We start from the raw sequence: 27,835 nt of genomic DNA, 5'->3' as shown, positions 1-27,835 counted from the left end.
AGTACATGCATTGCACCAAGAGAATAAAACATCTGGGCTACATGACTGAACATTCTTCCATATTATAAAGTTCCCATCTGTGTAAAGGAGGAGGCATAGGTTTCTTGCCAAGATCTTAAATGTTCCAATCGGAGGTTTGATGTTTTGTTTTGAAACATGAGGGGCATTCAAAAACTCTTCCTCTACCTACATTCCATAACTTGTACAGATCAGCTTAGTCATAATAACTAACCAGTGAAGGATCTCAATATTTTTGCCCAGGTCAGATCCACATGATAGATGGAAAGAATCCAAATGCTGCAATACAGCCACACACCTATAAGAATGCAGCTGATCTCAGACAGTTTATTTCTAGGAATTAAGGCACATGAGTATGAAAATCCACACTTTGGAATATATAGTAAGTATGTGCGTAAAGAACAGAGACATACAAAAACAGTTTAAAAGGTGCATTTGAATGGGAACATTTTAACCCATTAAAACAGGCACTGTAAAAGGCCATTTTACTGATGTAGGTTATAGCCCCCCTGCCCCAGTTAGACATTTGTAGAACTAATAAAGGCTTTTAAGACCAGACTCCTTGGTAGCAGCTGTACTTATAAGGCTTTTGAGGGTAAATGCATCAAGGCTTTTTAGAACTCCCAACATTGTACTCCTGCTTCTTTGGGGGTCCTTTCTAAACCAGAACAGTTCAGAGTACTGAAGAATTTCAGAACATCTTTATCCAGACCAATTTAAATGTTTCAACACATATGCTGACATAGTGGCTCCTCAGTCTTGTGCATGTCCACAATTGCACTAATATTTTTTTGCATAAGCTGCAGTACACAGTAGCCAGAGTGATTCCTATGACTATGGTATCTAGAAAAAGTGCTGCTGCAAAAATCACAGAAATGATTGTCAGCTGTAACCATGTACTACTCCATTCACATACTTCCTCATGAAATTGCAGGCTACAAGCTGAAGAGAGGGTGCATTTACTGGCATGTGATTGCAAGCATGAACTAGCCCTGGAACTGCAATTATGTCACTGCTGAGAACTCACAGCTGGAAGGACCAGCTATTTGGTAGCCTGCCCAAAATCTTAACCAATTGCAAATAAAAGGGAAGTGTGTGCCAAACACAGACATTTTCTTCAAAGAACCTTCCTGGCAAGAGAAACACTTTGATTTCTTGGTGCAGGAAACACGCTCCACTTGGCATCAAATCAGAAGTATAATATATTGAAGGAGCTTTGGAAAATCCCACCCTATAGCAGCTTTCATGGATGTGGAATCTTAGTCCTTGGGTCCCATCATTTTGCCTTCATTGCGTGATACAGTTATCCCCCATATCCTGTGCATATCTGTCAGAAATAGCAGTCCGTAAATCTTCAATCTCTTTGCGCAATTGTTTTACATCCTCCAGCTTCTTCGCTATCATGCCCGGTTTCTGTAAGTCATCATTTTCTTTAACTGAACAGTGCACAGCTGTGATATCAGAGAACAAAGTTACAGATGAGTGAGGTCATATTCAGGGATTGCAGATATCCAATTTAAGGCTAGAAACAGATTTATCCCCCCCTCCACTTTTTAAAGCACATTCTAGCTCTCACTATTATGTATGCACATTTGGGTATGTCTCCAAATGGTTAAGAAAGTATACTGAGAAGTGTTGAATGTCAATGGTCTAGTGATTCTGAAACGGTATTGCAAGTGAAGCAAACATTACTGAATGATTTTGATGTCAGCAAAACAATTTACAAGATATCCTCAGCATAAAACCCCAAGCTGCCAAAATGGGGGCACCATGACAGTCTTTTCCTACAGACTTTCCTACAGACTTTTCCTAGTGCCCCCCAATACTCTCCATAACCTTTGTCATTAGGAGGCAAGGGTGGAGGAAGTGAGCTACCCTCTCTTGCATTTCTTTTTTCAGTTCCCTAGGCTTTTCAAGGCTTCAAGCAGCACCCAAGCAGCTAAAGAGGGGGGCTGGGGAGAGAAATTAGGGTGCTGGAGTCAGGAGGGAGAGAGGAGTGCCAGGGAGAGCATGTGGGTGCACACACCACATGTAAAATGGATCCTCTTGAAATTGCATAACGTTTTTTCAGTTCCTCACAGATCATATGTCCATTTAATGAGCCATAAGATTCATGGATCCAGTGTTTTCCAGCACTGCCATGGTGCAAACACATGGCTCTAAGGCTTATGGATCATCAATTTTTTTCAAGAGATCCCCTTAAAGTCACCATTGTGCGTAATGGTTAAAATCTGTGATTTGTATCCATATTTTAGCAGTGTTGGCAAACAGCTGGTATGTAATTTTTACTGAACAGGCTACCAATGTAAGCTTTACTTTGAATATGCTTTTAGAGAGCTCTGTGTAAAATCAGGCAAATTCATGAGGCTGTTTCAGTTCTACTGGATCTCAGTTTTACATAGACCTCACGAAAAAACAAGGAATTTGTGTGTGCTCCTCTGTCCACTGTGGGAGCAGAATGACCCAGGGGAGTGAGGAGAGACATCACTATGCCCACAGACCTATCTCAAAACGCCAAATATGCCCACAGACCTAGAAAGAGTTGGCAACCCTTGTCCTATCAACAGGCAACCAATAAAACAGGAGAAGCATTACATCTTCAGAGCCCCAAAGAAAGAATATTCCTCTACTACTAGCTGCTGAAAAAACTCAGTTTTACTTACTGCAAATCCCCAACAATAAAGACAAGTTGGGATCCTTTCCTTGAGCCCTTTGCGTTACAACGCTATAGACAGACTGCAGGTCCTGCAGGCAGCTGGCTAGCTCTCTATGCAGCTCTTGAATAAGGTGGGCTGTTTCATCAGACAGTAGCTGACCCGGCTCAATCTGCCGGAGGTGCTCCTGAAGAGTCAGATTTTTTTCCATCAGTTCCTGGTTCTGTACAGAAAGCTAAAAGGAATGGGGAAGAGAAGCTGGAGCATTAAAGAAGATCTCTATCACCCCCTAGTGTGAGACTGCAATTCTACAGTATGTCTTCTATGTTGGAAACCTTCAGATTGGCAGCAGCACCCACTTTCTAATGGCGTTATAAAATATCAGAGGTCACTGTGTGATCTCAATTCTAACCATAATTACTGGGGAGGTGGGAATAAAAGAGATACTAGATCCTGAGCTACTTGATACTATGCTGTTGTAACCAAAAGCCACTGCAAGCTACAAATTGCTGTACAGCCCTAGGAGTACCAAAAACACTAAACACTATTTCTATATGGGTATAACAAACCAAAGGGAAGGAGGATTCAAATAAGGCTACAAATCTGAGAAGTAAAACAGACTTATTAGGCAGTCAAGGTGCTCTAAAGCAAAAAAGGGAGGGAGCGAGGGACTAGGAATGGAGATCCTACTACATAGTTGTTTGGCTGGTTAATCTGTTTAACAAATGCCAATATTTAAAAGGGAGACTACCTCTTTCACTGCTATGCGCAGTTGTTGCATTACATTCTCCTGCCTCAGTGCTTCCACTTTGAGAGCTTGACCTGTGTCTTCCTCCTGAGCAATCCGATTCTCTAGATCCTGGAATACAAGAACAAACAAATTCTGATTATCCTGTTGATGATTTGGATACATGAACCATATATCCAATCCTTCAATTTGAACTCACCTTTACCTCTGAAGATAACCGATTCATCTTCTTCTTCTGATTATCCACAATCTGAAAAAGATGAAAACCTTCCCATGTATTTATTAGCACCCTTAGATGTACTCTTAACAAAATAATAAAAATTGAATGTTTATTGCTTTAACAAATGCATTTATGAGCACTGCACTACTGTGTATGACCCCATATTTGCAATTAGAGATTACATTCTGATCTTACTCTCAACCCCAAATCGTTTGTGGACTGTTCAGAAGAGATTATTTGTCCTGAAATATAACTCTTCACAGCAATACACCACTAATTCAGGATCACACTTGCAGGAAGTACTAGATTGTTGAGCTTAAGATCTTCATGATTTAAACTCTCCCCTCTTCAGATGCTTATCTGTAACCGTGATTCCTCACATGGTCATCTGTGCAGTCACATACGAGTTCTGCGCTGGGGTCAGGCAATATATCAATATATTGTCTTATATCGATATAAAGAGCAAATTGTGATAACCATTTGTTTAAAAAAATTATCTGACAATATATTGTGAATCGTATGTGTGCTTGTGTACAATAGTCAAAAAGCACAACACTGCAAAACTCAGGAAGTCAATGCTTCTTCCTGTCCTGTGCAGCCATTGCTATTGCTAACTCTGCCTCAGATGCTCTTCTGTGCTTCCTGTAGTGGCGGCAGCAGCAGGCTGACGCAAAAATTGCTTTTTGAGAAATCGTGTGTGAACTGCAGGTAACCCTCTGCCTTAGCTCTCTGTCTCCTGTCCGCCTCCTCAGCGGCAGGCAAAAATCATCCTTGGAGATATTGTGTGTGCAAGCAAGCGAGCATGCAGCCTAACGTCGCCTGACTGCTCTGTCTCCTGAGCAGGTGGAGCTCAACAGCCTGCAAGCAGGAACTTCCTTAGAGACGCCAGTCTCTTGCTGAAAGGCAGGCACCAGGCTGGTAGGTGGCTTAGGCAGAAGCATGGCTTCTGAAATCTGAAGCCCCTTTCCTCCTTCTGTTCTCACATAAAAATATAAACTGAGGTGATAGTAAAAAAGAAAAAGAAAGGCTTTCTAAACTAGACAATACAAATTTTGATGGGAAGCTTGCTCCCAACCCTCACAGTGCATATCCTGGAGACATGGCTCCTGCCTTCCTGCTCAGTTCCTAACACACTGTTGCAGGGACTATACAAGAAGTACTCAAGTGACAGCAGGTCCTAATGGCATCTGCAGTGAGGAAGAAGGGTGCAAGCACACAATGACGCCTCAGTGAATGACAATCCAAGCTGTTTTGTTATTCTTTGTTATCTCTGTGCAGTTTCACAAATAGGAGAATAGCAAAGTTGCTTACCTAGAGGTAGGGGTGTGGTGTTAATCACTGAGCTTGGCACAATCTATCTAAAAGAGATGTCTATCTTAGCAGATACAGAACCCATATGTGGGACTGCACAAAGAATATGATCCAATTGCCAGAGAATATGAGATCCACAATAACCACCAATTCCCCACTGGGAGTAGGTTACCTTCCTAAGGAGATCACATTCATTTTGCAGGGAAACTTTTTGTTGTTTCTCTTTCTCCAACTCCTGGGCAGTGTCGTCTGTTGCTGAATTCTTCCCACGCTGCATTTTATCTTGTAAACTAAGAAACAAGATGCCAATGCTAAATGGAATGACCTCAACAAGTTCACCCTTTGAAGATGGATTTCATAATACTCAATCTGAACTACAGCCACCTCTTGATCCCATATTGACCAAGTAGAAAGCCTACTCTACTCCAAAAGCATGCATTTTAAGTAACAAAAAACACATTTTAAAGACATTCTTAAGTCATAGTCACATTTGTGAGGAGACAAGGCCACATTTTTCTGTGAAAGAACAAAAAAGCCAAACATTGTCTTGTAGCTCTTCCCCACCCCTCATCCAATATGGGAAAAAAATGACAACCTTACATAATCAGCATGGCAAGTTCCCTAAACTTGTTCACCCTCTGTCTTCACTGGAGCTCAGGAGAGGCAGCAGGCCTCGAAGCCTGCTCCAACTGGTCTGTCCTGTGAACTCCCCAAATACAAGGCATTGTGGGAAGAATTCTGATTATTTATGTTTTTATATTGTTTATTGTGATTCTGTCAATGGATTTTGATGGTAATTGTGATTCACATTGGAAGGATTTGTATCCCTAGAGAGAGAATATAAACAGCTACAATTTTTTTAAAAAAGATATCCCAAGCAAGGACACTCAATTGATGAGACAAATGCTGGGGATGGGGAACAGATTCATGGGCAGGAGGAAGGTCTGTGTCCCCGCACCCCCACTGTAAACTCCCTTTACTGTTAATCATTCAAAACACTGTCAGCATCGCCCTTGAGCCAGTGTCACCAACTGGACTCGTCCACCTCAGCCCCGACTGGGCTAGGCGAGCTGGATGGCACTTCCAGAGACCACCTTCCTCTGTAGAACAGGTCCAAGTGCCGTGGACTCACAACTCAGAGCTGTGAGCACCGCAAATCACTTCACCAAGTAAACAGTCGTTGTGCAGCAGAGTACAGCAGAGCATAAATACTCGGACGACAGTGCTGAAGAATATCTTCTTTTATTCTCTAACAGCTACTGTTCTATACACTATATACAAATGGAGATTCTCAGTCTTTTCTAAGACACTGACTTGCTGACTCACTCACTCACTGGCTGACTCTCTCTCTCAGAGTCTCTCTCTCACACAGAGTCACACACTATGTCGGAGTGGAACATGCAGATATAAGAACACGCCTCCTCCTCTCTTCAGAGTCAGGAGACTGATGAGGTGATTCTTGAGTATGGGAGGGGTGAAATCTCCTCAAACACACCCCTCTTCCACACAACTGGGTAGTTTAAACAAAATGGATCTGCCTCCATCACATGCTACTAATGTTTTAAAAGCAGCCCAAAGCCCAGTGCCAAATTATCTCCTCTTGATTCTGAAGCCAGAATGTTTACTATAATTTGGAAGACAAAACTGACATGACACACTTTTAATAGCAAGCTCATTACATGCCTATAGCCAACTATTTTATCTATCTATCTGCAATCTATCTAAATGCAATCATTTATATACTGCCTTTATGCCAAGGCACCCAAGGCAGATTTGGCCAATACCCATATACTCAGCTCCTGTGGTGTCTGCTCCTCTATTGTCCATTTTTCTCTCAAGCATCACGCTAACTCCAGAGTCCACTCTTTGCCCCCAAGCTCCCTTACTCAGTTTTATAGTTTTAAAAACTGAGTGTTGTGCATCTACACAGCAAGCTGAACACGATCTCTTTCCCACTCGACCGCTACTCAAGTTTACTCTTCTACAGCTATTCCCACCTCTTGCCCCCACCCTCATTCCCGAGGCTTGTACTATCATATTGTCTCTCACTGAATCCCTGATAGAAATGCATTATAGGGAGGTTCCACCACAAGCACTATACAATATAAGACTTTGAGACCACACCAAATAACATTCTCTTATTTCGTTCTGTTTCTTCACTCACAGTTCCCAAGGGCATTACCTGCGCATGGTAGAAAGCAGTTCCATTTCTTTGTGTTTCTGCATTTCTAGGTGCAGCTCCTTCTCTCTACAATTGGCACGAACATCTGCAAGCTCTTTCTCAAGAGTGGTCACTGATTCCTGCAAAGCTGTAGTTGCCTGCTGAGATTCTTTTAACTAAAAAAGGAGAGAGAGAGAGAGAGAGAGAGAGAGAGAGAGAGAGAGAGAGAGCACACTTCAGAACCAACAGAATTCTTTCCTAGCAGTTTTTCTTTCACGCAAAGCATATGTCTCCTACATCTTCTTCCAAGAAATTTGAATAGATCAGAATATTTCACTTCCTGAAAACAGATTGCCATTCCAGCCAGCCATGCACACTCAGTTAGATGCAAAGACCTGGCACAAGTGCAGCTGTATCCAGGAGATACCAATATACCTGATGGTGGAGTTTCTTATGATCTTCCAACATTGGAAGGTCAGCAACGTAACGCTCCAGAGTCTCAATTCTCTGCTGTTTCTCACGGTTCTGTTCAAATTCTTTTTGGCACTTCTTTTTCAGGTGCTCAATATGTTTATCTCTTGCCTTTACCTGCACAAACAAAGAACAAAAGGAGGGGCTTTCTTAGAGGACTGTTTTTCACTCATTGAGTGAGTGCATGTATCAGCTTTGAGGGGCAAACACTATTTTAACCTACAAGCAACAAATAAAATATACATTAGAGGCTTCATTCAAGCAGAGTACTTCAAGACAGAATGGGCCATCACACAGAGCAGGCTAATCTCACTCCAGGCTACACAAAAGCAGCAACATGATGTCAGGGGGTAAGTTGTGTCAGCTAAGTAAAAAAAATATTCTCTTTAAGACATGCTGATGAAGAATGCAACACATTTTACATGCAGAGCACAGTTAAAGCTTCATATTAAAAAACCATAGGATTTGGATGCTCAGAGAAACCCAGTCCAGTACTGGTGCTACTGTTTTGGAAAAATCTTGATGTGCTCAGCTTTCTGCCTATTTCATTTCACTATTTAGAATCTTCAACGCTGATGTGGGGTTTTGGTGGAGAGGAATTCTGATGCCCCAGAGAGCAAAATTGTTTAACATGTTTATTTTATTTTATTTTTATTTAGTAAATAAACTTTGAATTTGCTAAGCTTGCCTATTAAATGTATTGCAATTAAAGGTAAAGGTACTCCTGACCATTAGGTCCAGTCGTGGCTGACTCTGGGGTTGCGGCGCTCATCTCGCTTTATCGGCCGAGGGAGCCGGCGTACAGCTTCCGGGTCATATGGCCAGCATGACTAAGCCACTTCTGGCGAACCAGAGCAGCGCACGGAAACAACGTTTACCTTCCCGCCGGAGCGGTACCTATTTATCTACTTGCACTTTGACGTGCTTTCGAACTGCTAGGTTGGCAGGAGTATTGCAATTAGCATCCATTCATTGTTACTAATGAAACAGAATTATTTCTAAGTCACATTACTGATCTTCAACACAGAAACCAATTTCCAAAAGCAATGCTACATGATGCAAGATCAGGAAGCAAGAACTGTATCAAGACTCCAGGTTTAGATGCCAGAAGAGCCAAGTACTAGGTTTTTTTGCTCAAGAATCAATCCTTCAATATAAACTTATGTGCAAGAAGCTGTTGTACTCTTGCCTTAACCCCAAAATGCATGAGGGGGAGGATTCTGTATCCCAACATTCCTTGCATATTTTGTGATAGTTTATTCTTACTACCTGCAATGTCCATAATCAGAAGCAAAACATTCTGCATATACCATGTGCCCATGTACTGTTTTCCTTTTGTAACCAAGTAACTTAGTGGAAACAGGGAGACCTGTTGTATTAATAGAGACAGCTCACCCTTTCATCTTGTTTCTTCAGCTCCACTGTATGCTTCTGTATAGTCTCCTTATGGGCCTCCTGGATCTGTTTTACACTTGCTTCTAAAGCAGCCAGTTTCCTCTCCAATTCAATCTTTTCCTTAGTAAGAGATTCTGTTTTTTCAGTAAACTGAGCTCGTAAGAATATGTTCTCCCGCTGCATTTCCTGCAAAAGAGTTAATGAGGATCATACTAGCTTCCAAGCATTCTCAAAATCCACACCAAATATTGCACCCCCAGAAAAGCAGCAATTGCAAAAAAGAAAAGAAAAGAAAAAAGACCAATGGTATGGTGGATACTGTCAGATCCAGAGCTTCAGAAGATCCTGAAATGGTAGATGACTAGTATGGCATTTCCCTAATCCAACCTTCTTCACCCAAGCATTATTTCTGTAGCTCTTACTTCAGAAAAATGAAGGAAATAGAATCTTCAAGCCACACCAGCCATGAATTGATGGTACTTACCTGCATTCTGAGCAGATACAAGTCCCCATAAGCAGCAGGATGGCTCAGGAGGGCATTGTGGACTTGCAGCTCACTTTCTCGTACTTTCTGCTCCAGCTGTGAAATGTGTTGCCTTTGCCTTCAAAAAAGGAATAACCCCAACACACATATTTACATTTGCAAAGTCAGGTATTCAGAAAACAAGAAGTTTTATTCAGTAGGATGGACTTTATACAAGTTTTTAAATGGCATTTACCAATGCCTGCTTATAATCTAAAGACAGGAAGCAAAGGAGGGGGAGGGAGAGTAATGGAAAGGGAAAAGGTAACTGGGGATGAGGCTACCTTCCATTGTCATCCCTCAATTTAAACAATAAATATGTGTTGTCTGAAAGTGAGACAAAACATGAGCCCAGGTTTGAATATAACACTAAACCAAGTCACAGCTTAGTGTGACAACTTAAATGTCAGAACCCCCATGTTTGCTCATTCATGCTAAACCATAATATGGCTTAGTGTTACATGTTAATTACATGCTAACTGAGCGACAGTCTCAAGACTTGATAGTTGGGAATCTAAAAGATTATTTCCATTTCCTACCTGTCAATGAGGATTTCTTTCTCCCTGAGCAGGTTCTCATTTGAATTTACAATACCAACCCACTGGGCTGGATCAACAGTGTGCAGTGAAGTACTGCTCCCCAAGGGATGGTAGCAAGGAGCTTTGTTTTGCAGCTGGAATCATGAGGGTCAGACAGAAATAAGGCATTAGGTTCAGTTCAGACACAACTTTTAAGAGGCTATTTGCTTCCATGGTTTCTGTGTTGAAGAAACCATAGAAGACTCATCTGACACCCAGCTATTCCAGACCCACATCAAAACACTATGAAAAAAATAGCTCCATAAAGAATTGCACACAATAATTTTAGATCACTCTGTGTGTTACAGAGAAATGATACACTGAACCAACCATGAAAGTTCCCTTTCTGCAGGGAATGGAAGGGATTTGCTCTAAGTCACTAAACAAAGATGGTTTCATCTCACTAGAAGAGTGTGGATTTTATGACAAAGTTTTCAAAAAGGCAAAATGAATCACAGTCATTTTGCTAACTGTTACTTGTCTGCAATTTTTTCCATACACAGTAAAAAAGAACTCATGATATATAGTAACAACATTTGGAAAAACAAGGCTGGAATATGCACTTTGGAGAATCCCTAAACTCCTTAAAACCCAGATACAACAAATACAGGACTTCTCCCTATGCATACCCATGAGCTGCCCATTTTTTCAGGAACTTCTCCTTGAAAAATGGCACAGTGCCACCTCTCCCTGTAAACTAAAGCACCACATAGACAATACTAATGATTATCAATTCCACCCTCATTAATCGTTAGTCAAGGAAGCGTATTACCTTGTACTCTTTCACCAGACAAATCCATACAACAGCATTAGTCACTGACAACTGTATATTTTATTTCTATTTAACCACTATCATAGAGATTAAAGCAGAAAACAACTTAGAGGAGAAAGACTCATGCATAGAAAGTGGAAACATATATATTTCAGAAAAATAAACATGCAATGGAATAACTCTGTTTATATGCAACTGTGAATAAGGGCTAAAAGTGCTATTCAACTTTAAACTCTTGTTGTGTCCACACACTCTCTTAAACTAAAGCAGATTGTTTCAAAAAGACCTTCTACCTGAATCTGCTCCAATTGCAGGCGAACACGGTCCAAGTGCTGATTCCAGGCACTAAGCGCACAATTCTCATGCTGATGTAGTGTGCAAGTTTCCTGCTTCCACAGCTGAGACTGAGCTGTTGGGCTGGGGTACATAGTAGCAGGATTAAGCCCCAAGGGTACCTGCTTTTCACAGACTCTGTTGGTTTCTGTTGCTGGTTTAACATCTAGCAGCACTTTGCATGGATCTTTTTCTAGGCCAGTAACAGCAGTATCTGAATTACACATTTGAAGCTGGGACCAAGGACCAGCAGACTGCTTATCCAGAAGAGGAGATTGGTTAAACGTGAGTTCAGCAGCCAATCTAATGGGTTTCTGAGCACACTCCACACTTGTTTGGTCAGGAGCAAGGAAAGAGGATTGGTTACAGCCATTTTCCATTGAAGTTTGATAAAGATGAACAGGGTTCCTGTGAAACACCTGGGAGTGCCTCAGAGTATCAGGATCATGGTTGGACATCAGCCCTCCTGTGCTACTTGAAGAGACTGGCAGAGAGGAAGTCAGGGTGGTCCGAAGCACGCTTGATTCACCCACTGAACAAGAAGACCTATCTAGCATGGAAGGCATGACATGAGCTGTAGGGATGGCCACTTGGGTTTTGATGGGCTGAAATGAAGAACCGTCACTGGAACTGCAGAATGCTGGGAAAAGAAAAACAACTGGTAGATTAGGCTCAAAACATTACACTTTAGAGAAGTGTAGCTTATCTGTACACTACGCAGCTAGGCACCTCACACATTGCAGCAGAGCTTCTACAGTATATGATAAAAAGGAAAAGCCATTTTCTTATAAACAATAGCTATATTTCCTAGCTTATTTGCATCAGCCTCTGGACACAATTCAAATGTGAATATGCAACCAGACTAACTTTCATTTGATCAAATGAGATCTTAAAAGAAAAGTGGAACTTTTTAGCTGCTCATAAAAAACATATTGAAGTGTGGCTTTATAAAATGCTAACACTTACTCAGGACCGAGGAGCTGAGCTCTTGATTACATTCCCAACCAACAGCACTGCAATTCTCATTTGCTGCCGGACACGTCAAGTGAAGTTGGCGACTACCCTAAAGCAGCAGTAGATTGGAACACCTCCTAGAAAAGTGAAGCAATTGCTGCCCTGTTTGGCATTAGCTTCCCCCCAAAATAAGCTTTGATTCTCCCCAACAGCTGTACAGAATAAGGCTGTACGAATGCTGAAAATACTGACGCAGAAGTACCAGATCTGACTAGATGGAAGTGTGAAGTTATTCTTAGCAACTCTCAGGTTTCAATACAGGAAAAACAACAGCAGTTCAACCAAACAGCAAGGCACCATATTGACAAACAATATTTCTTCCTCTCCATATTATTGGGTACCTTTGCATGAATTTAAGTCAGCAAAAATACAATTTAAAAGTTTGTCTCTCTGGGCTACAGCTTCTTTCCTGCTGATCTCACATTGCCACATGTTTGCAATACCCAAACGCTGATATGAAGGGGAATGCAGAGCCCTAGTTTGATTATCACAGGATTGATGCTATGCATGGCATGGTTAAGCATCTACTGACAAGATGCCAATATGAAGTATGTCAGAAGAATTGGTCAGCTGATATCTCCTCCAAGAACTGAAATTTGATTATGCAAGAGCTAGACACATTTCAAAAACAGGAGGGCAACACAATGTTGTTTAGTATTTATTAAGCCAATCATGTGAAGATGTGAAGACTATCTACTAATCAGAATATTGGCACTAGGAAACAAGTTTTATTAAGAATAGAACAGAGCATGACTCTGCATGTATGAGATCCTGCATTAGATTTCTAGCATTTCTTATTTGCAGAATGCAGAAGTGCTGGGAAAAGTTATTTAAGATGCCCTGGGAAACTAAAGGCACACATGCTGTCTCTTAAATTAGGGGCATCTGGACGTGCCCAGAGAATATTTGTATAGGAAAATTCACATCTCAGCTAACCCACTCACCTTGGTGGCCTACTTCGCACATGGCATTTACCCATCAAGAGTGTAGAATGGTGCTGGAAGGCAATGCACATATGCAGGCTATGCAACATCTCCATAAGAACTCCTTATGAGAGATGAAAAGAGGGAAGTAGACTAGGGGCACAGCCACAGATGTGGATGACAGGGAAAGAGAAGGCACCCACAGCAGCCAGGAAAAGATGGAGCAAGTGATATCCTTTCTCCCACCAGAACTGCTTCTCCCAGGCACCTCATGAACAAGTGCTTGCTCTCCTTCCCGGGACACTGGTTAACAAGTCTTTAGTTCAGTGCCAGCAATTTGGATCTTGAAGTGATGAGGCAAGTGCTTGCTTCCTTACCAAGGGAGTCTGAGTGCCTGAAGTTTGTAGGATGCAGTTACAGCTGGACACTCTGAAATGTATTTAGGGTGTAGTCTACCTTCTAAACCAACTTCATATAGTGCAAAAAAGAAATGGACACCGCATATGTGACAGGGTACCAACAAATTACTTTTCAATTGCTGCGTATATAAACAGCAAAACAGATGTTTCATTAACATCACACATAGCATGCACTAAGCAAATGCCTTCCCCCACATCCCATACTAATGTATATCTGTGTAGGGAAAGTTTTATATTCAAAGTTGCCCACTGCTAAGATAAGCTAAAGGGCATATCAAGTTTCCTTATACGGTACACAGTCACATCATGGATAATTTTTCTACAGTCAGAAGTCCCCAAAGCCATTAGCTCTGTAACCTTTGAAATTTCCTAAAATGGAAACAAATTTCAGTTCAAAGGAACTTAAAAGACCATGTGCAGCAAGAAGCTGATCTGTTTCCTGGTTGACATAAAGTCTCAGAAAAGGGAGATAAAAAGTCAACCAGACTGTGGACACCTATTTATTTATTTTCAAAATCCGTATCCATTCTTCAGCTAATATTCTCAGAGCAGCAAAAAACAACTTATTAAAATAGAATAAAATAATATATTGATAAAACAGAGAGTGGAGGCAAAACCAGCAATTAATATCAGCCAGTTTATAGCCTGCAAGTCCTGGACAACAGAGAACACATACCACCAGGAAAAAAAAAAAAACAAATTTGGTGCCAGGATAATTATCTAGGAAAAGTTCTTCAAATGCAGGTTATCACCAGCTGCCTAGCCTCTCATGGTAGTAGTACTCAGAGAAATTAACATTAAATACTCTGGAAATTAACATTAAATATCAGACAGCCATGTGTAGGAGAAAGCAATCCTTCAACGAGTCAGATCACACATATTTAGGGTTTTACAGGCAACAGCCAGCACTTTGAATTATGTTCAGAAAACAGGCTACTAGCAAGTGGAGTAGTTTTAAAAATGGCAACATCTGATCCTTGCAGCCAATCCAAGGCAGTTTGTGAACAGTTTTCAAGTGAGTCCCACATACAACACACTGCAATAGTCCAATAGTCAGGACTGAACTTCAGTTTATTGGTCCTCATTCAGTTCATTACCAATCCTAAATACAGATTCAATTCTGCCACTGTCTCATCTGAAAAAGTGTGCAATAATATGAGAAGGAACAGTAACCCGGAATGTAAAGGCTTTGTATTGGAACTTAAAAATGGAAACTTACCATCAGTTCTGTTCGAGGAGGAGGTCTCAGTTAGAGTGTCCCCAAAGGCAGCCATGATTGGAACTATGACCAAAGTTATCTATCTGGAATTTTAGATAAATATCAAATTTACATGGCTAGAATACACACCTAATGGCTTTTACATTCATTCCCAACAATATTCAACAGCGGCAAGAGTTCAACAGTTCTCTGTGGGGCATATTCATGCAAAATCTGGAACAATGCCTTTGAGCCACTCTCATACGACTTATTTTATGTGTGATATATAGAAGATCATCCATATTTTTGCCAAAACATGTTTTATTTACACATTTTAAAAGCACATGTATAATACTTTTATCCTGTTCCCTGACCTGGGAAGTTAAAAACAAAACAAAACCTTTGCATTACCAATGCTGTGCATGTTTATTTGAAAGTCCTGTTAAATTTCATAGGACCTAATCCCAAATGTGTGAATAGGATTACAGCCATTGTGCATATTAAGAAGGTAGCAGTCATGTAGCACACTTAAATTGCCTGTCACCTAATGCATCTGCCAAAATTAACTTCTGGGTTTGCCAAAATAAAGAATGCCACATTTCTTTTTATCTCTGCTCTTTACCTGAGCAGGAACTTGTGGTTTCATTTGAAGTGTGTGGGAAAGAACAGGTTTACAGGCTAGGCATTTTTTTTCTTCTTCAAAGAAATGGGGGCAGCAGCCATTTTTTCCTTCTCCATCCCAAAACCCCAAGTGTGTAGGCCAGTATCTCAGCATCTGTGAGGGACTCATCTTGTAATCTCCAATTTAGACATTAACTACAAGCAGATCTTATAGTTAACATCCAGGGTAGTTTTTCTGATTTTTTGCTTATTATTTTTCCTCAGCTAACCACCCCCTATTTTGTGTAACATCCTGTCTAATCAAGATTTCTATAGATCTCAAAAGCTTTCCATTTTTGTGGCATTTTGGTTGGACACAATAAAGGCATTACCCAAGTACAGCCTCTAAATATATATTGCTTCTAACTGTGGCTGCAATTCTACATGTTTGGAACCTACCTGGAAATAAGTCCTACTGCACTCAGCTGGACTCACGTCTTCAGTGCAAATACCAAGAAATGCACCTTATGGCATAGGTTCCCTGTACCGTGGTCTGTGGCCCAGCAGTGGCCTACAAGCTTCGTTCATGTAGTCCATGGCATGTCCACATTAAATATTCATTTCGATTTTCAATTGTATTTTTATTGCTTCTATTTCTTGCATTAAATTACAATTTGAGTTCTATGGAATGCAAATTGCAACACAATAAAATACAATATAAAACAAAAGAATGAATAAAAATACAACTAAAAGCATTCAGCATCTAGCAGAGCACATTGCAATTACTACAATGGGCAGAAGAATCATTAAATGGTCTATCCATTTTGATGGAGTTCACTTTCAAGTAAGCCTGGTTTTGAGTTTCTAGCCCATGACTTATTTATAATCCTCTCAATCCGCATCATGTGTACATGAAGAGCATCTTTCCTTCAAAGAGCCACCAAAGGGAGGGGGAATCCAGCAATGGTGTTTTAGGGGGGAGTTATGAGTGTATTTTAAGGCTAAATAGTGCCTATCTGAGGGCACAGAAGGACACCCATCTCCTCACTACCTTTCCCTCCACCCCGGTTTCGGGTAAAGCCATGGTTGTTTATACCGAAGAATATACAGTATTCCAGGGTTTCTGAGCGGCGAATTAAATGGGGTCAGGGCTAAACCCACAAAGAGGAAAGTTATTTATTATTATTATTTTACCTCTAGCGTACAAATGACGGGTCCGCGAACAAAGGTCCCTTTGAGCGAGTGCTGAGGTAAAACACATCCGTTCACAACTCGGATAAGAGCAGACGACGACGAAATCTCCCCAGACAACTCCGGGAAAGCGGAGCCTCAGACCTCCCGCCGCTCACTGCGCACGCGCAACGACCGTTGCACGCGGGTGAAAAGGAAAAGGCTCACGACGCTCCACCTTCTCCATTGTTGCCACGCCCACTCCCTCGTAGAGTGACCGTTGAAGGCTCGCGCCCTCGGCCGCGGGGCGGCGCCGCGCCTCTTTTCTCTGCCAGTTGGCAAGGGAGGAGTTTCCCTTTCCCTTCCCATTGGTTCACAGCCGGCGAGCACCCAATGAATGTTTTTTCCGGACTCAAGTTCCCTCTCCCCGAATATTCAATTTCTCGTAAGAAAAAAATTGTTCCTTCTCGAGAACCGTAGTGAGGGCAGAGGTAGTGGAGGAGAGGGCGGAAATACCTGAAGCCTCATTCCATCAAAACGGGGTTTCCATCATCAGTTGTACTGTACAACCAGCAACTTTTAATTCATCCCTAAATTTGTCCATTACAGCTATTCACGGCAGGTCTTTGTAACCTGACAGCAGAAGTCTAACCATGTCTATTCAGAAGTAAGCCCTATTGAATTCAATGGCACTTACTCCCAGGTAAATAGGAAGAGTCCCAACAGGAAGAGTTCTTGTTTCAGCCAACTATTAACTTTCAAAATCCTCTTTATCAATTTGTGTATTTGTATCAAGTATTTTTTAGCTTTTTGAACAAACACCAAGCATGATAAAGTGTCCCTTCGTGTTCTTGACATTTTCAACAAATATTTGGATCATTTTTATACATTCTAAATAATTTCTCAGGAGTTAAATACCAATGGTACATAATTTTGTAAAAATTCTATTTTAGAACATAGCACAGTATGTATTTTAACCCTTTTGCCTATACATATATGTTCCCACTGTTCCATCTGTATAACCAACACTTTTTGCTCATTTAATCCTGCATTATTTAACTAGTTCTTCTTAGATTTCAAATTTCAACAAACATTTAAACATTTTTTATATAACATGTTCACCATCCTTACACGATTGCTTCTCATAATCCATCTTGCTTTGTTCCATACCTCAAGTCTTTCCCCCCAACTTAAGTCTCTCTGCTGATTGTGAGAAAAACCACTGAAAATTTTAACCTTCCACTGTTAATTGTTTCCTTGTTTTAATTTTACAATCTCCTTGATTCCACCCTGGGTTAGGTTATAAATGTAAGCATAATCATTCAAGATTAATTGTTGTGCATGCTGCTGGTGTGTTGCTTATTAATGATTAAAGGCCTTCATTATGACTGGCCATGAATAGGGTCCAGAAATAGAAGAATCATTAATATGTAACTCAACGGAGTTGGTTTGTCTCATTTGTGCTATGACGCTTGCCCTCTAGGAAGTGAGCTCCTTTCCCAGTTGTTTGTAATTGTGCTTTGAAAGAGATGAAGCTGATGTGGCTACTAAAATTATCTAAGCAACAGTTTGGATTCTGATGCTAGACCAAAATTAGGGAGAAAAGCAAGTCTGGTTTAAGCTCTCATATAGGAAGGACGGACATTTTAAGTGGATTATGGCAACCGGCATCATGGTGCTAGGACTGGTGGTTGCACCCATGGGATGGGTTCTGATGCTGGCAGCTACAGTAACACCAGAATGGCGGGAGTTCCCCAAAAGACCTGGTTTCCCTCAAGATGTCTCCTTCAGTGACGGCCTTTGGGAGAGCTGTATGGAGATGACCAGCGTACAAGACAAGGTATGCCAACCGGTTCCAGAGGAGATGGCTATCTCCTGGCCTGTTCAGATGGTGAGGGCCCTGACTATCATCTCTCTGCTTGGTGGCTTCCTGAGTTATGTTCTTACCCATGTGGGGACACGTTGGTGGTCTGAACATCCAAACTACTGCCTTACAGGAGGCTCTGGGCTCCTGCTCCTGCTCTCTGGAGTCTTATACCTCTATGCAGCATCCTATATGGCATACAGAGTCCTATCTAACATTGCAAACACAGAGACCCCAGATATGGACAAATTCCATCTTGGAACATGTGTCTATCTAGGTTGGAGTGGAGGAGCAGCCAAGACCTTTGCTGGGATGTGCCTGGCTACAAGTTTCCAAAGGAATCATGACAACAGCTTAAGGACTCTACCTATGCCCTACTACGTGGATTATTAAGGAACTGAATTCAGTCTTTCAAGATAATTGGTGGAACAAAATGGGTTGGTGGGTCTTTTAATCCAAACTTTATATGTGGTAGCATGCACTCTTTAAAAATATTTGTAGGATGTGGCTCAGTGGTGATTTGCAAATTGAAGATACAAAAGCTTATCAGGAAATGTGTGTTGTGCTTCATGACAGGAAGACTGGGAGATGAACCTGTCAAGGCTGAAGTGGGCAGGTCAACAGGTAGGGTGTAATGGATTTAAGAATATAATGTATCTGCACATTTCAACCATAATTAGAAGGGGGGGTTATACTGAGATAAGGCTGGAACATGAGGATTAAGACAGCAATCCCATTTACTAGGGAGTAAATCCAATTGAATTCAACTCTAATCTAGACTAGACATTAGAATATACAGTGGTACCTCTGCTTAAGTACTTAATTTGTTCCGGCGGTCCATACTTAACCTGAAACTGTTCTTAACCTGAAGCACCACTTTAGCTAATGGGGCCTCCTGCTGCCGCTGCGCCGCCGGAGCACGATTTCTGTTCTTATCCTGAAGCAAAGTTCTTAACCTGCAGCACTATTTCTGGGTTAGCGAAGTCTGTAACCTGAAGCATATGTAACCTGAAGCATATGTAATCCGAGGTACCACTGTACTGAAATGCTGATGCTGCAAGGATTCATTGATGAACAGTACTCATCATATCCTTATCCTGGATGGGGTAGCATTCTCCTGGAAGGAACAGGTCTGCCACTCGTGGGTGCTGCTGGATCCAGCACTGTCACTGAAAGCTCGGGTAGCAACCATGACTAGGACTGACTCTTTCCAGCTCAGCTGGTTTGCTAGCTATGGTCCCTCTCAAACAGAAATGTCTTGTCCACCATATTCCATGCAGTGGTGAACATAAGGCTGGACTACGGCAATGTGTTTTACATGGGGCAGCAACTGAAGACAATTTAGAAACTTCAACCTATCCAACATGCAAAAAGCACCCCCCAAAATAGTACTGCCTTTAGAACTTGCATAACCCCTGTTTTAAAACAGCTGCAGTGGTTGCCAGTTTGTTTCCTGGCTCAGTTCAAGGTGCTCACTTTAGGGTTTTAAAGCCCTAAATGATTTAGGCCCCAAATATCTGAAAAACTACATACCTAGGGACCCCTCCCCACAGAAGTGAGTCTGGCATGCTCATTCTACAGCTTTTCTTGCATGCTGAAGATTCATACCTCTTTATCCTGGTCTTTGTTTAATGAGACTCACTTCTTTGATTGGATCTATACTGCTCTGCTTTGTTCATTAAAACAATACTGTGTTTTACTTATTTTTATGTAATTGTAATGCTTTTATTTCTTTTGATAGTTATTTTATAATATATTAGTTTAACAGACTTCCCAGGGAGCTCTGTAGGAGTGAGCCTGCAATTCCAAGGATTCTTTGGGGGAAGTCAAGTGCTTTAAATGTGCATTGAATGTTCTTTAAAGATGTATGGATCTCCCCTTTATCTTGCATGTATCTTGATCAAATACTTTACCCTTTTAAAATTTGGCTTTTTGATTTCCCTGAGGATTTAGATTTATGGAGCATTCCTATTTTGACAGTCTTACTGCTAAGAGGAAGCATTAATAGACTGTGGGATTCTTTTTGAGATTCTGTGTTTATTTTGGAAATAAAGTGGTTTTAAGCTTTACTATGGTCAGTAATTTAACACTGCCACTCCCTCTCTTCCTGCCTCCACCCATCAATGAATAACTAGGAAGGAATGTTTGTGATAGAATCCTGCACTGCAATGCCAAGAGTTCCGTCTTCAGGATACTTGTTCCTCCAGAGTTGTATTGGTGCCTCAGTTTAGATAATAGTGAAGGTATGCAGAGCTTTGGAGCAAACAAAACAAAACCCATCCACTTCTTGGAAAGAATTGCAGGAAATGAGGAGTTAGAAACAAATATTTATCATTCAGCACTTACAGGGTTTTTTTTTTTTAAGTATTCTGCAAGTTTTTTGATCTTGCAACAAATCCCTATTGAATATTTTATTATTTTTGAAGCTGAAGTTACTTTTTTGTTTAAAAGAATGCAGTGACTTACAAAAAGATCAACAAAGGACTTTAAACAACCAACACAAAAAGGGCATATTAAATTATACAAGCTCATGGCAAAAAATATACATAATTCCAGCAGCAACATAAATAATTAGGAGGAAACGCCTTGAACAGATAGGTAGCCACTGTTCATGGTCTTGTCTATGGTAAACCAGCTTGCCCAAAGTTTTAAAAGGGGCAGGTGGGGTTTGAACCCAGATACCCTGGAACAGCACGGGGGAACTATGATTCTGTGAATCTCCAGCCCAACGAGCAAGTCATATGTGACCAAGTATAGGGCCAGGGTGTAGCTAGCCGCTTCGGCACCAGGAGCGGTGGGGGTGGGGCGAGCTGCCCACGGGTGCGCCACGCGGGGGTGCCGTGGCAATTTGCATATGGGGGTCGCCGCAATGGCAGATGCAAGTCCCATGCTGCCATTTTGGGCAGCGCGGAGCCCCAGGCCACAGCATCGCTCCCAGGAGAAACCCGTGGATTGGGCGCGCTGCAGGCCAGGCCCTGTGGTAAGTGCCAACTCCCACGGTGTGCCATTTTGTCAGCCCCCTCAAGGATGACACCTGGGGCATGCCGCACCCCCTGCACCTCCCTTTCTACGCCCCTGTATAGGGCAGCTAAAGCTGTGGCTATAAAGGAAAAAGCAAGGGCCTTAAAATGTGCTCCTGATTGGATAGTGGGGTTTGCTGTCAGCACCAATCAGCCGATTTCCCACAATGCCTACAGTGACTGTGCAACAGGGACATTGTGGGGTATTAAAAGGGCATGTCCTGCCAGACACTATCTATGCATCATTACAGCCTCATCATTACAGCCGCTTCTGCCAAATAAGCCTACATGGGCCCACTGAAAATGGAAATCTATTTGGATGGCTATAATTAACACAAATATGCTGGAAGCTGATATAAATACAAGATAAAAAGGGTGTATTTGAATTGCAGGAGATGATACTTCTCCAAAGGTGTTCTTTTTAAAAAGGATAAGCATTGTCCTAAAAAAAAATACTTGATTTATTATAGCTCAACGTACACTTCATTGTTTTGGGACTGGACAATTTGAAAGCCATCATTTTGAAGATATATGCAAAGTAACATGTTTGATAGGCTTGAATCTATATATTGTCAGAGCATTTTTTGCAGTTTAATAGTACACGTAGCCAGTATTATTTATTCTTGCATATGCTTATCCCACCCAAGCTAGTTCCTGATGCAAACCACCGGTCATTTAAAATTGAAAACCACACATTGCTAGGATGCCTTTTTAGTTATTAAAATTACACATAAGAGTTTCAACTTGAAACGTGTCAGTGAAATTGCTGCTTTCTGAATAACTTTTTCAAGGGAAACAAAGCTACGGAAAGCAACTTGAAAATCTTGCTTTTTCAGCTTTTTTCAAGATGTTGGTCCACAGACAGCAGTTAGTGTCCTGCTCCCTTGGGTCAGGCTTCTCTTTTGCACTGTCAGAAACATGTGTCTGTCTTCTTTAAAAAAAATAAACCCAGATGAAATCAAAATGCCCGCCATGACAACAAACAATCTTCCTAATCTCTCAGTTCAGCAAGAAGTTCTTCTTTGTCATTCATATTCTTTCTCTCCAGGGTGAGAGGACCATCTGAGTTTGTTTATGGGAACAGGGAGGAAGGTAATATCCACAGAGCACATATCCTGCTGACAAAATAGTTTATGGAGCAGCAGCAGCAGCAGCAGCAACAGCGTCCTCTGGGTTGAAGTCTGACACATAGTCTGTTCTTGCGCCATCCTCTTGGCTCACCCTCTTGGCCCACCAGGCCTGGATTTCCTGGTACAACTCCTGATGTTGTTCTTTCCATGCTCTGAATTTCTCAGAGGTCAGTTCAGAGTCATCCAGAAGAATATCGAGTAGCTGAAGTTCAGCTGTTTTTGCCTGAGGGAGGAAGGAAGGTCCCATCTTTAATGCTGATGCACTGTTCTTTTTAAATTTATTTTTAAGCCTATGAAGCCCAGAATTGCAAGGATTTTAAAGCTTAGGAAACTGCCAGCCTGTTGCATTTCCATGCTGGTTGTGGTATCTATCACAGGTGTGGGGAGCCTTTGGACCTCTATATCTTACTGAACTATAACTCCCATCAGCCCCAGCAAGCATGACCAATGGCCAGGGGTGGTGGGAGTTGTAGTTCTGCAACATCTTGAGAGCTATAGGTTCCCCACACCTGATTTCTAGCCCACCCCTCACTTTCCATGCTACACCTCCTCTCCCCAGGTCATTCCCCCTCTCTGACCTTGTTTGGCACATTCCTTGAGTGTTTCTGCCTATGCAGAACATGTTCTTGAACTCTGATCATGCTTCCTGCCTGTTGCCCAGAAGGGAATGCAGCCCTCAGGCTGAAAGATGTTCCCCTCCCCAGTGTAAAGTGATGCTCCACCTACCTTGAGTGTGCTTTGGAGGGTCCGAACAAGATGAACCTTCTCATTGATCTCTGGGTTCTTGTTGCGCTTGACAAAGGACTTCCGGTAATATTCGCGGGTGAACACCTGCTGTTTCCCAATGAGAGACACTCCGCCTTGCTTCAGACACTTGATCAAAGACTCCAGTTCTTCCCCTGAAGGATCTTCATGAGGCAGAAGGTTGAAAACCATAAGCAAAAGTGTTCTAGAACTCTGCTGCCCTAGAGGGCAGGGCTAGTACAAGAGGAACAGCCTTTCACAGAGAAGAATAATGAACTGTGTTGCTAAGGCTGCATTTTCTTCTTCCTACATAAACTTGGAAGGGGGAGGCAACGTGAAACTCACCTGTGGGAGAGGGCGATGCTGGGCTGTGGTCTGCATTTTGTCTTGGGAGGGGACTACCCAGAGGACTCCTGCTTGGGGATTCGTTATTGCCTACGGCTCCTGTTAGCAGCTGATCTTTTTCCAGTTCCCTCCGCTTTGGCTGAAAGAAAGTAAGATTTTATTATAGCAGGCAAGAAATGGAGTCAGGAAGAACTAAATTCATTATCTCTGGGCTCGCCTACCCTTCAGCTTGTCCCATATCTAGAAAACATGAGTTTGAGCGGTTTTCCGCTTGAACTTCACTTTCTGCTCATGAGTCTGAGCGGTTTTCCGCTTGAACTTCACTTTCTGCTCGCAGGTCTGAGTGGTTTTGCCCTGCTCCTATCCCAGGGAAAACCCACTCTTTAGTGCTAAATCAGAGCCACCATCAATCCAGAGAAAACCCAAATTGCTGTTTGCTCCAATTGAGTGCTAAAGAGCAGTTTTCCCCAGGGGGAAAGCAGTGGGACAAGAAGAAAGGTGGATAAGCCACGCTTCAGCCCCAAAGGCTCCCTGAGCTGCTTGCAAATATCGGTGAGAAGACAGCCGCTTCCCTAAGGCTCACAATTTAAGAGACATGAAACTGGAGGGGAAAAGGATGGGGAGGGAAGATTAGCACTAATTTTTACATGAATACATCATGCATTGAACAAGAGGAATGAAAAAATGTGGAGAATCCCCATTTGTGTTTGATGTGAAAAGGGGATTCCCCACAGCAACATTTCAATTGCACCATCAATATAGCATTATCACAACCTTTTGGCAGGCACTGAGTGTGTGAATCCATTCCTACTTACCCCCACAGCTCAGATAAATGGAAATGGGCTTGCAATTTCAGGGGACCTCTTTTGGGTCACACATCTTTACTATGGGGTGCATAGTAAAGATGATCCTTCCATAAGATACTTACCAGATCAAAGCTATGCCTAGGAGAGTCATCCTCAGGGTCCTCTGCTTCTGTTTCACTGTAGCAATCTGTTCAAAGGGGAATTTTTTCAAACAAAATTCTCAATGGCCAATCACATTCCATTACATGAAATTCACAATGAAATTCAGTCCCAGCAAGAGACATATTTTCTCTACCTTTCTGTAGGGGGCAATTAAAGAGAATGTGGTACTGTTCTTTCTCACTGTCAAAACACATAAGTTTGTGTCTCTGAAAATCCCAAGACAGAAATGGAGGAAGCTGCCTTATTCAGAGGACCAGTTTGCACATAACACAAAGCCAAACTATGGCTTCGTGTGAACGCATGAGTTCCTGCTGCACTCCTCCCCTCAGTCCTGCTGCTGCTGCGCTCCTATGAATTGTGCCATGGTTTAGCTTAGTGTGGCATCCCAAACCAATCTTGTGGGTTGCCTCCTCCAGGAAAACCATGAGCTGTAAACCCAAGAACAAACCTTGGTTGCAGCTTGTGGTTTGCCTGGAACAAGACAAACCATATGCCTGCTGAATTATGGCTTAAGTTCACAGGAGCAGGATCTGAGGAGGAGCAAAGTGGCCGTGATGTCTTTGAGAACCATGATTTGGCTTAGCGTGACACAGAAATGAACCAAGTGTTGGACGTTTGGTGAAGTAGCTCAGCGCTGCCTACAACACTGACTCTTGTCTGCCAAAACCAAATGGAACATCTCCAGACCTGGGTTTAGGAATCAAAACGGATTTAGGAATCACAGGCAATAGAGTCTCTTTAGTTTACAGAGAGAGAATATGCTAAATAGGTTTTGTTTATGAAGTGGAAGTGCTTTTGCAGATAACCTTTCTATCAGAAGTGGATAGCAACTGTGGAAAGGGCACTCTCCTGCCTCTGGAATTCTCACATCCCGGGATGCTTGCCAGGCACCTAATTTAATGCATTTTAGGCACTCTTAGTAGAATAATAGAATCAAGGAAGGTACCCCAAGGGTCATCTAGTCCAACCCCCTGCAATGCACGAATAGATCGGATGCTGTTGTTTCAAGGATATATTTTAGTGATTTTTGTAAATTACAAAGTTGAGACATAAATATTTTGAATCAAGTATTGAGAGCCCACCTTCTTGACTATGTGGAACAGATTTATGGACTGGAGTGTATTTCATCATAGAAGTTATCAAACGGCTGACCCACCTGGGAAGAGAAACAGTCTGTTTTGAGATTTACCCAGATGCTCAAGACAATTTTCCTCACTGCGGTATATGAAATCACTAAAAACAAATATCTACTTAAATATGATATTTTTATTAGCAGTATTAACGCTGCTTTGCCTCTCAACTCCCCTTGATGACTTCATTCCCCAAAGTGTATTTGGGTATTTGCTAGAGAGCCACAGACTCAGGAATTTGTCAGCTTGAAGCAGCTGATAACAGATACTCCCTAGATTTCTTCACAGTTTTTGTTTTTCTGTGCAAACCCTGGCTGGAATTTGACTAGGGTCATCTTTCTCGGTTTATGGCCTTCCACAGTAAGGTTGCAGTGAGAGGCCTTAAGGGAAATCAGGCAACATCTGTCAAGGATTGCAACACTACTCGAGACGACTTTGCATGGGATGCATCAGTCCCCAAAGCTGCTTCTAGGGTGGAACCTGAGATTGCTTAGGCCACTCCCATTTGGCTACTTACATGCTCAGGTCAGCCAGGGTCTCTGCTGCAAAGATAAAGGGCTTGTATTTCTCATGGGTAAGCTGGAAGACACTGCAGAAAAAGAGAAAAGGTGGCTGTGGTGGAATTCCCCATGATTCTTTGCAAGGTAGGCCCATACCCAACTACAAATCTGCATGGTTACAGTTGTGTGTCAAGGCTTGAAAATGGTTGCAGTGGGCAACTTCACTCTCCCAACCTCTTTGGCTCAGGATATGCTGAGATAGATAATTCTACTCTAGGCACATGAAAGATAGAATTATGGTCCAAGAACTTGAATAAAATGACTGATGAACTGTACAATATGACGGACTAGCGGGACCGGCAACAGAGCGCTGCAGCATGGAATGCTCACATTCAGGGTGCCATTCAGCCAAGCTCTCTTCCAGGATATTCCTTTCCTTCTTCCTTCCCCCACAACGACCATCACATGCATCAGTCAGTCAGCATTCCATGCTCACTGAGCATGCTCGGTCCTCACTAAGCTGCTTTGCATATTCCTCCCCTTTATCCTGGCTTTCCTCTCCTTAGACCTGGAACTGGACTCTTCACTATGTCTATTCTGAAAGCTTTATTGTGCAAATCAATACAGCATCCCAACACAGCTCTACAGGCTACAAACAGGTGAAGCGCAGAGGAGTAGAACAAGCCCTGGCTAGGGGTAGGTAAGACATTGATCCAACACTTGACATGCGCCTGGCGTCCTCCTTTTGAAGGGGTGGGGTGGACCCTTCAATTCATGCAGTTTGCACCTAGAGCCTCCAGATTGGGCAAACCAATGTTATTCCTCCATATAGGCTGGATTTGTGAGGTATGTTTGCCCCGGTGCTGAAACTGCCACATCCTTGGGAGTCAGGAGTGGAGTTGGAGCCAGATTGATGTCAGACTTTTCCCCAAACACCACCCTGGGAGGGGAAGCCTCCCTGCTGACAGGTGGAGGTGCTGGAAGTAGCTCCTCATTGGACAATGTCAAGCTTGGGGAACTCTGTGTTATGGGAGCTGAACTCTCCTCTGACAGCCCTCCTTGGGATCCAAACCTCCTCCTCCTCCCAACCAGATCAGACACCTGAGGTCCCTGTTTCACATTCCACAATATACCACTGATGTTTTTATTATTAAACTGCTCAAGGATGTTTTACAGGAAGCAATTAGTAGGTGAAGTAAACAAAAACAGTAAGCATCTTACACTGTTGCTAGTTGAAACCCCACGCTGGGGTGATTCTCAGAGGGTAGTTGGTCCTAGCCATTCTTTCTCCCTACTTAATGGATGCATTTCCCTTTCATTTATGAGCAGGGCTGTAGCTCAGTGATAAGAGCATCTGCCTTGCATGCAGAAGGTTCCCAGGTTCAATCCCCAGCATCTCCAAGAAGGGCTGGAAAAGATTTCCTGCCTGAAACCCCAGAGGGCTGCTGCCAGTCAGTGAATGATTGGATTTATGATGTGCACATCTCTCTAGGGAACCCAGGGTGGTGTAGACAATACTGCGTTAGATGGATCAGCAGCCTGACCCTGTAGAAGTCAGCTTCCCCTGTTTGTTCAATGTTCAAGATCTCTCCAGAGCCACCCATCAGGTTCACTGCACATACTCAC

General features: G+C 42.3%; 2 protein-coding genes and 1 long non-coding RNA gene across 15 annotated transcripts in view; 1 reads left to right on the top strand and 2 right to left on the bottom strand.

Moving 5' to 3' along the window:
* Positions 1 to 298: 298 nt before the first annotated feature.
* Positions 299 to 16,830, bottom strand: CEP85 (centrosomal protein 85). 10 transcript variants are annotated; one of them, XM_083455139.1, is made up of 14 exons: positions 16,533 to 16,710; positions 15,004 to 16,019; positions 14,760 to 14,875; positions 11,145 to 11,824; positions 10,041 to 10,174; positions 9,463 to 9,580; positions 8,979 to 9,164; positions 7,548 to 7,700; positions 7,134 to 7,288; positions 5,124 to 5,241; positions 3,620 to 3,670; positions 3,424 to 3,531; positions 2,682 to 2,907; positions 299 to 1,469 (listed from the first exon to the last, which is right to left on the bottom strand). In XM_083455139.1, exons 3-14 carry the CDS (start codon positions 14,812 to 14,814, stop codon positions 1,306 to 1,308), a joined length of 2,148 nt encoding a protein of 715 aa, XP_083311265.1. In that variant the 5' UTR covers positions 14,815 to 14,875; positions 15,004 to 16,019; positions 16,533 to 16,710; the 3' UTR covers positions 299 to 1,305. The 10 variants fall into 10 exon arrangements, with proteins under 10 accessions (XP_083311265.1, XP_083311264.1, XP_083311262.1 ...); XM_083455138.1 differs by having other exon boundaries at positions 14,760 to 14,842; positions 15,798 to 16,019; XM_083455136.1 differs by lacking the exon at positions 15,004 to 16,019 and having other exon boundaries at positions 14,760 to 14,842; positions 16,533 to 16,830.
* Positions 16,831 to 16,892: 62 nt separating this feature from the next.
* On the top strand, positions 16,893 to 27,826 carry LOC310684871. Of its 3 annotated transcripts, XR_014514907.1 has the most exons (4): positions 16,893 to 17,211; positions 17,992 to 18,348; positions 18,949 to 18,996; positions 26,776 to 27,826. It is a non-coding gene; the product is annotated as an uncharacterized lncRNA (long non-coding RNA). The 3 variants fall into 3 exon arrangements; XR_014514906.1 differs by lacking the exon at positions 17,992 to 18,348; XR_014514908.1 differs by having other exon boundaries at positions 17,992 to 18,996.
* CNKSR1 (connector enhancer of kinase suppressor of Ras 1) overlaps positions 20,687 to 27,835 on the bottom strand; it is a 31,349-nt gene continuing 24,200 nt past the window's right edge. For both annotated transcript variants that reach the window (XM_083455071.1, XM_083455072.1), the window contains 6 exons: positions 26,227 to 26,298; positions 25,662 to 25,735; positions 24,540 to 24,604; positions 23,612 to 23,750; positions 23,249 to 23,430; positions 20,687 to 22,745 (listed from right to left, as the gene is read on the bottom strand). In XM_083455071.1, the coding sequence (XP_083311197.1) occupies positions 22,524 to 22,745; positions 23,249 to 23,430; positions 23,612 to 23,750; positions 24,540 to 24,604; positions 25,662 to 25,735; positions 26,227 to 26,298 (754 nt within the window). In that variant the 3' untranslated portion in view covers positions 20,687 to 22,523. The remainder of the gene's footprint in view (positions 22,746 to 23,248; positions 23,431 to 23,611; positions 23,751 to 24,539; positions 24,605 to 25,661; positions 25,736 to 26,226; positions 26,299 to 27,835) is intronic.

The sequence above is a fragment of the Podarcis tiliguerta genome, assembly GCF_965153285.1.
Source record: "Podarcis tiliguerta genome assembly, chromosome: 8".
In the NCBI taxonomy this organism is placed as follows: Eukaryota; Metazoa; Chordata; class Lepidosauria; order Squamata; family Lacertidae; genus Podarcis; species Podarcis tiliguerta.
The sequence above is the reverse complement of the archived record's forward strand: the minus strand, read 5'-3'. Positions and strand labels throughout refer to the sequence as shown.

Coding starts and splice junctions, on each gene's coding strand:
- CEP85 (XM_083455136.1), bottom strand. CDS start 14,814: ATGGCTGCCTTTGGGGACACTCTAACTGAGACCTCCTCCTCGAACAGA. Junction 9,581..10,040: donor AAAGAAATCCTCATTGACAG/GTAGGAAATGGA, acceptor CCTTTTTTGAAG/GCAAAGGCAACACATTTCAC. Junction 7,701..8,978: donor TGAAGAAACAAGATGAAAGG/GTGAGCTGTCTC, acceptor TTGTTTGTGCAG/GTAAAGGCAAGAGATAAACA.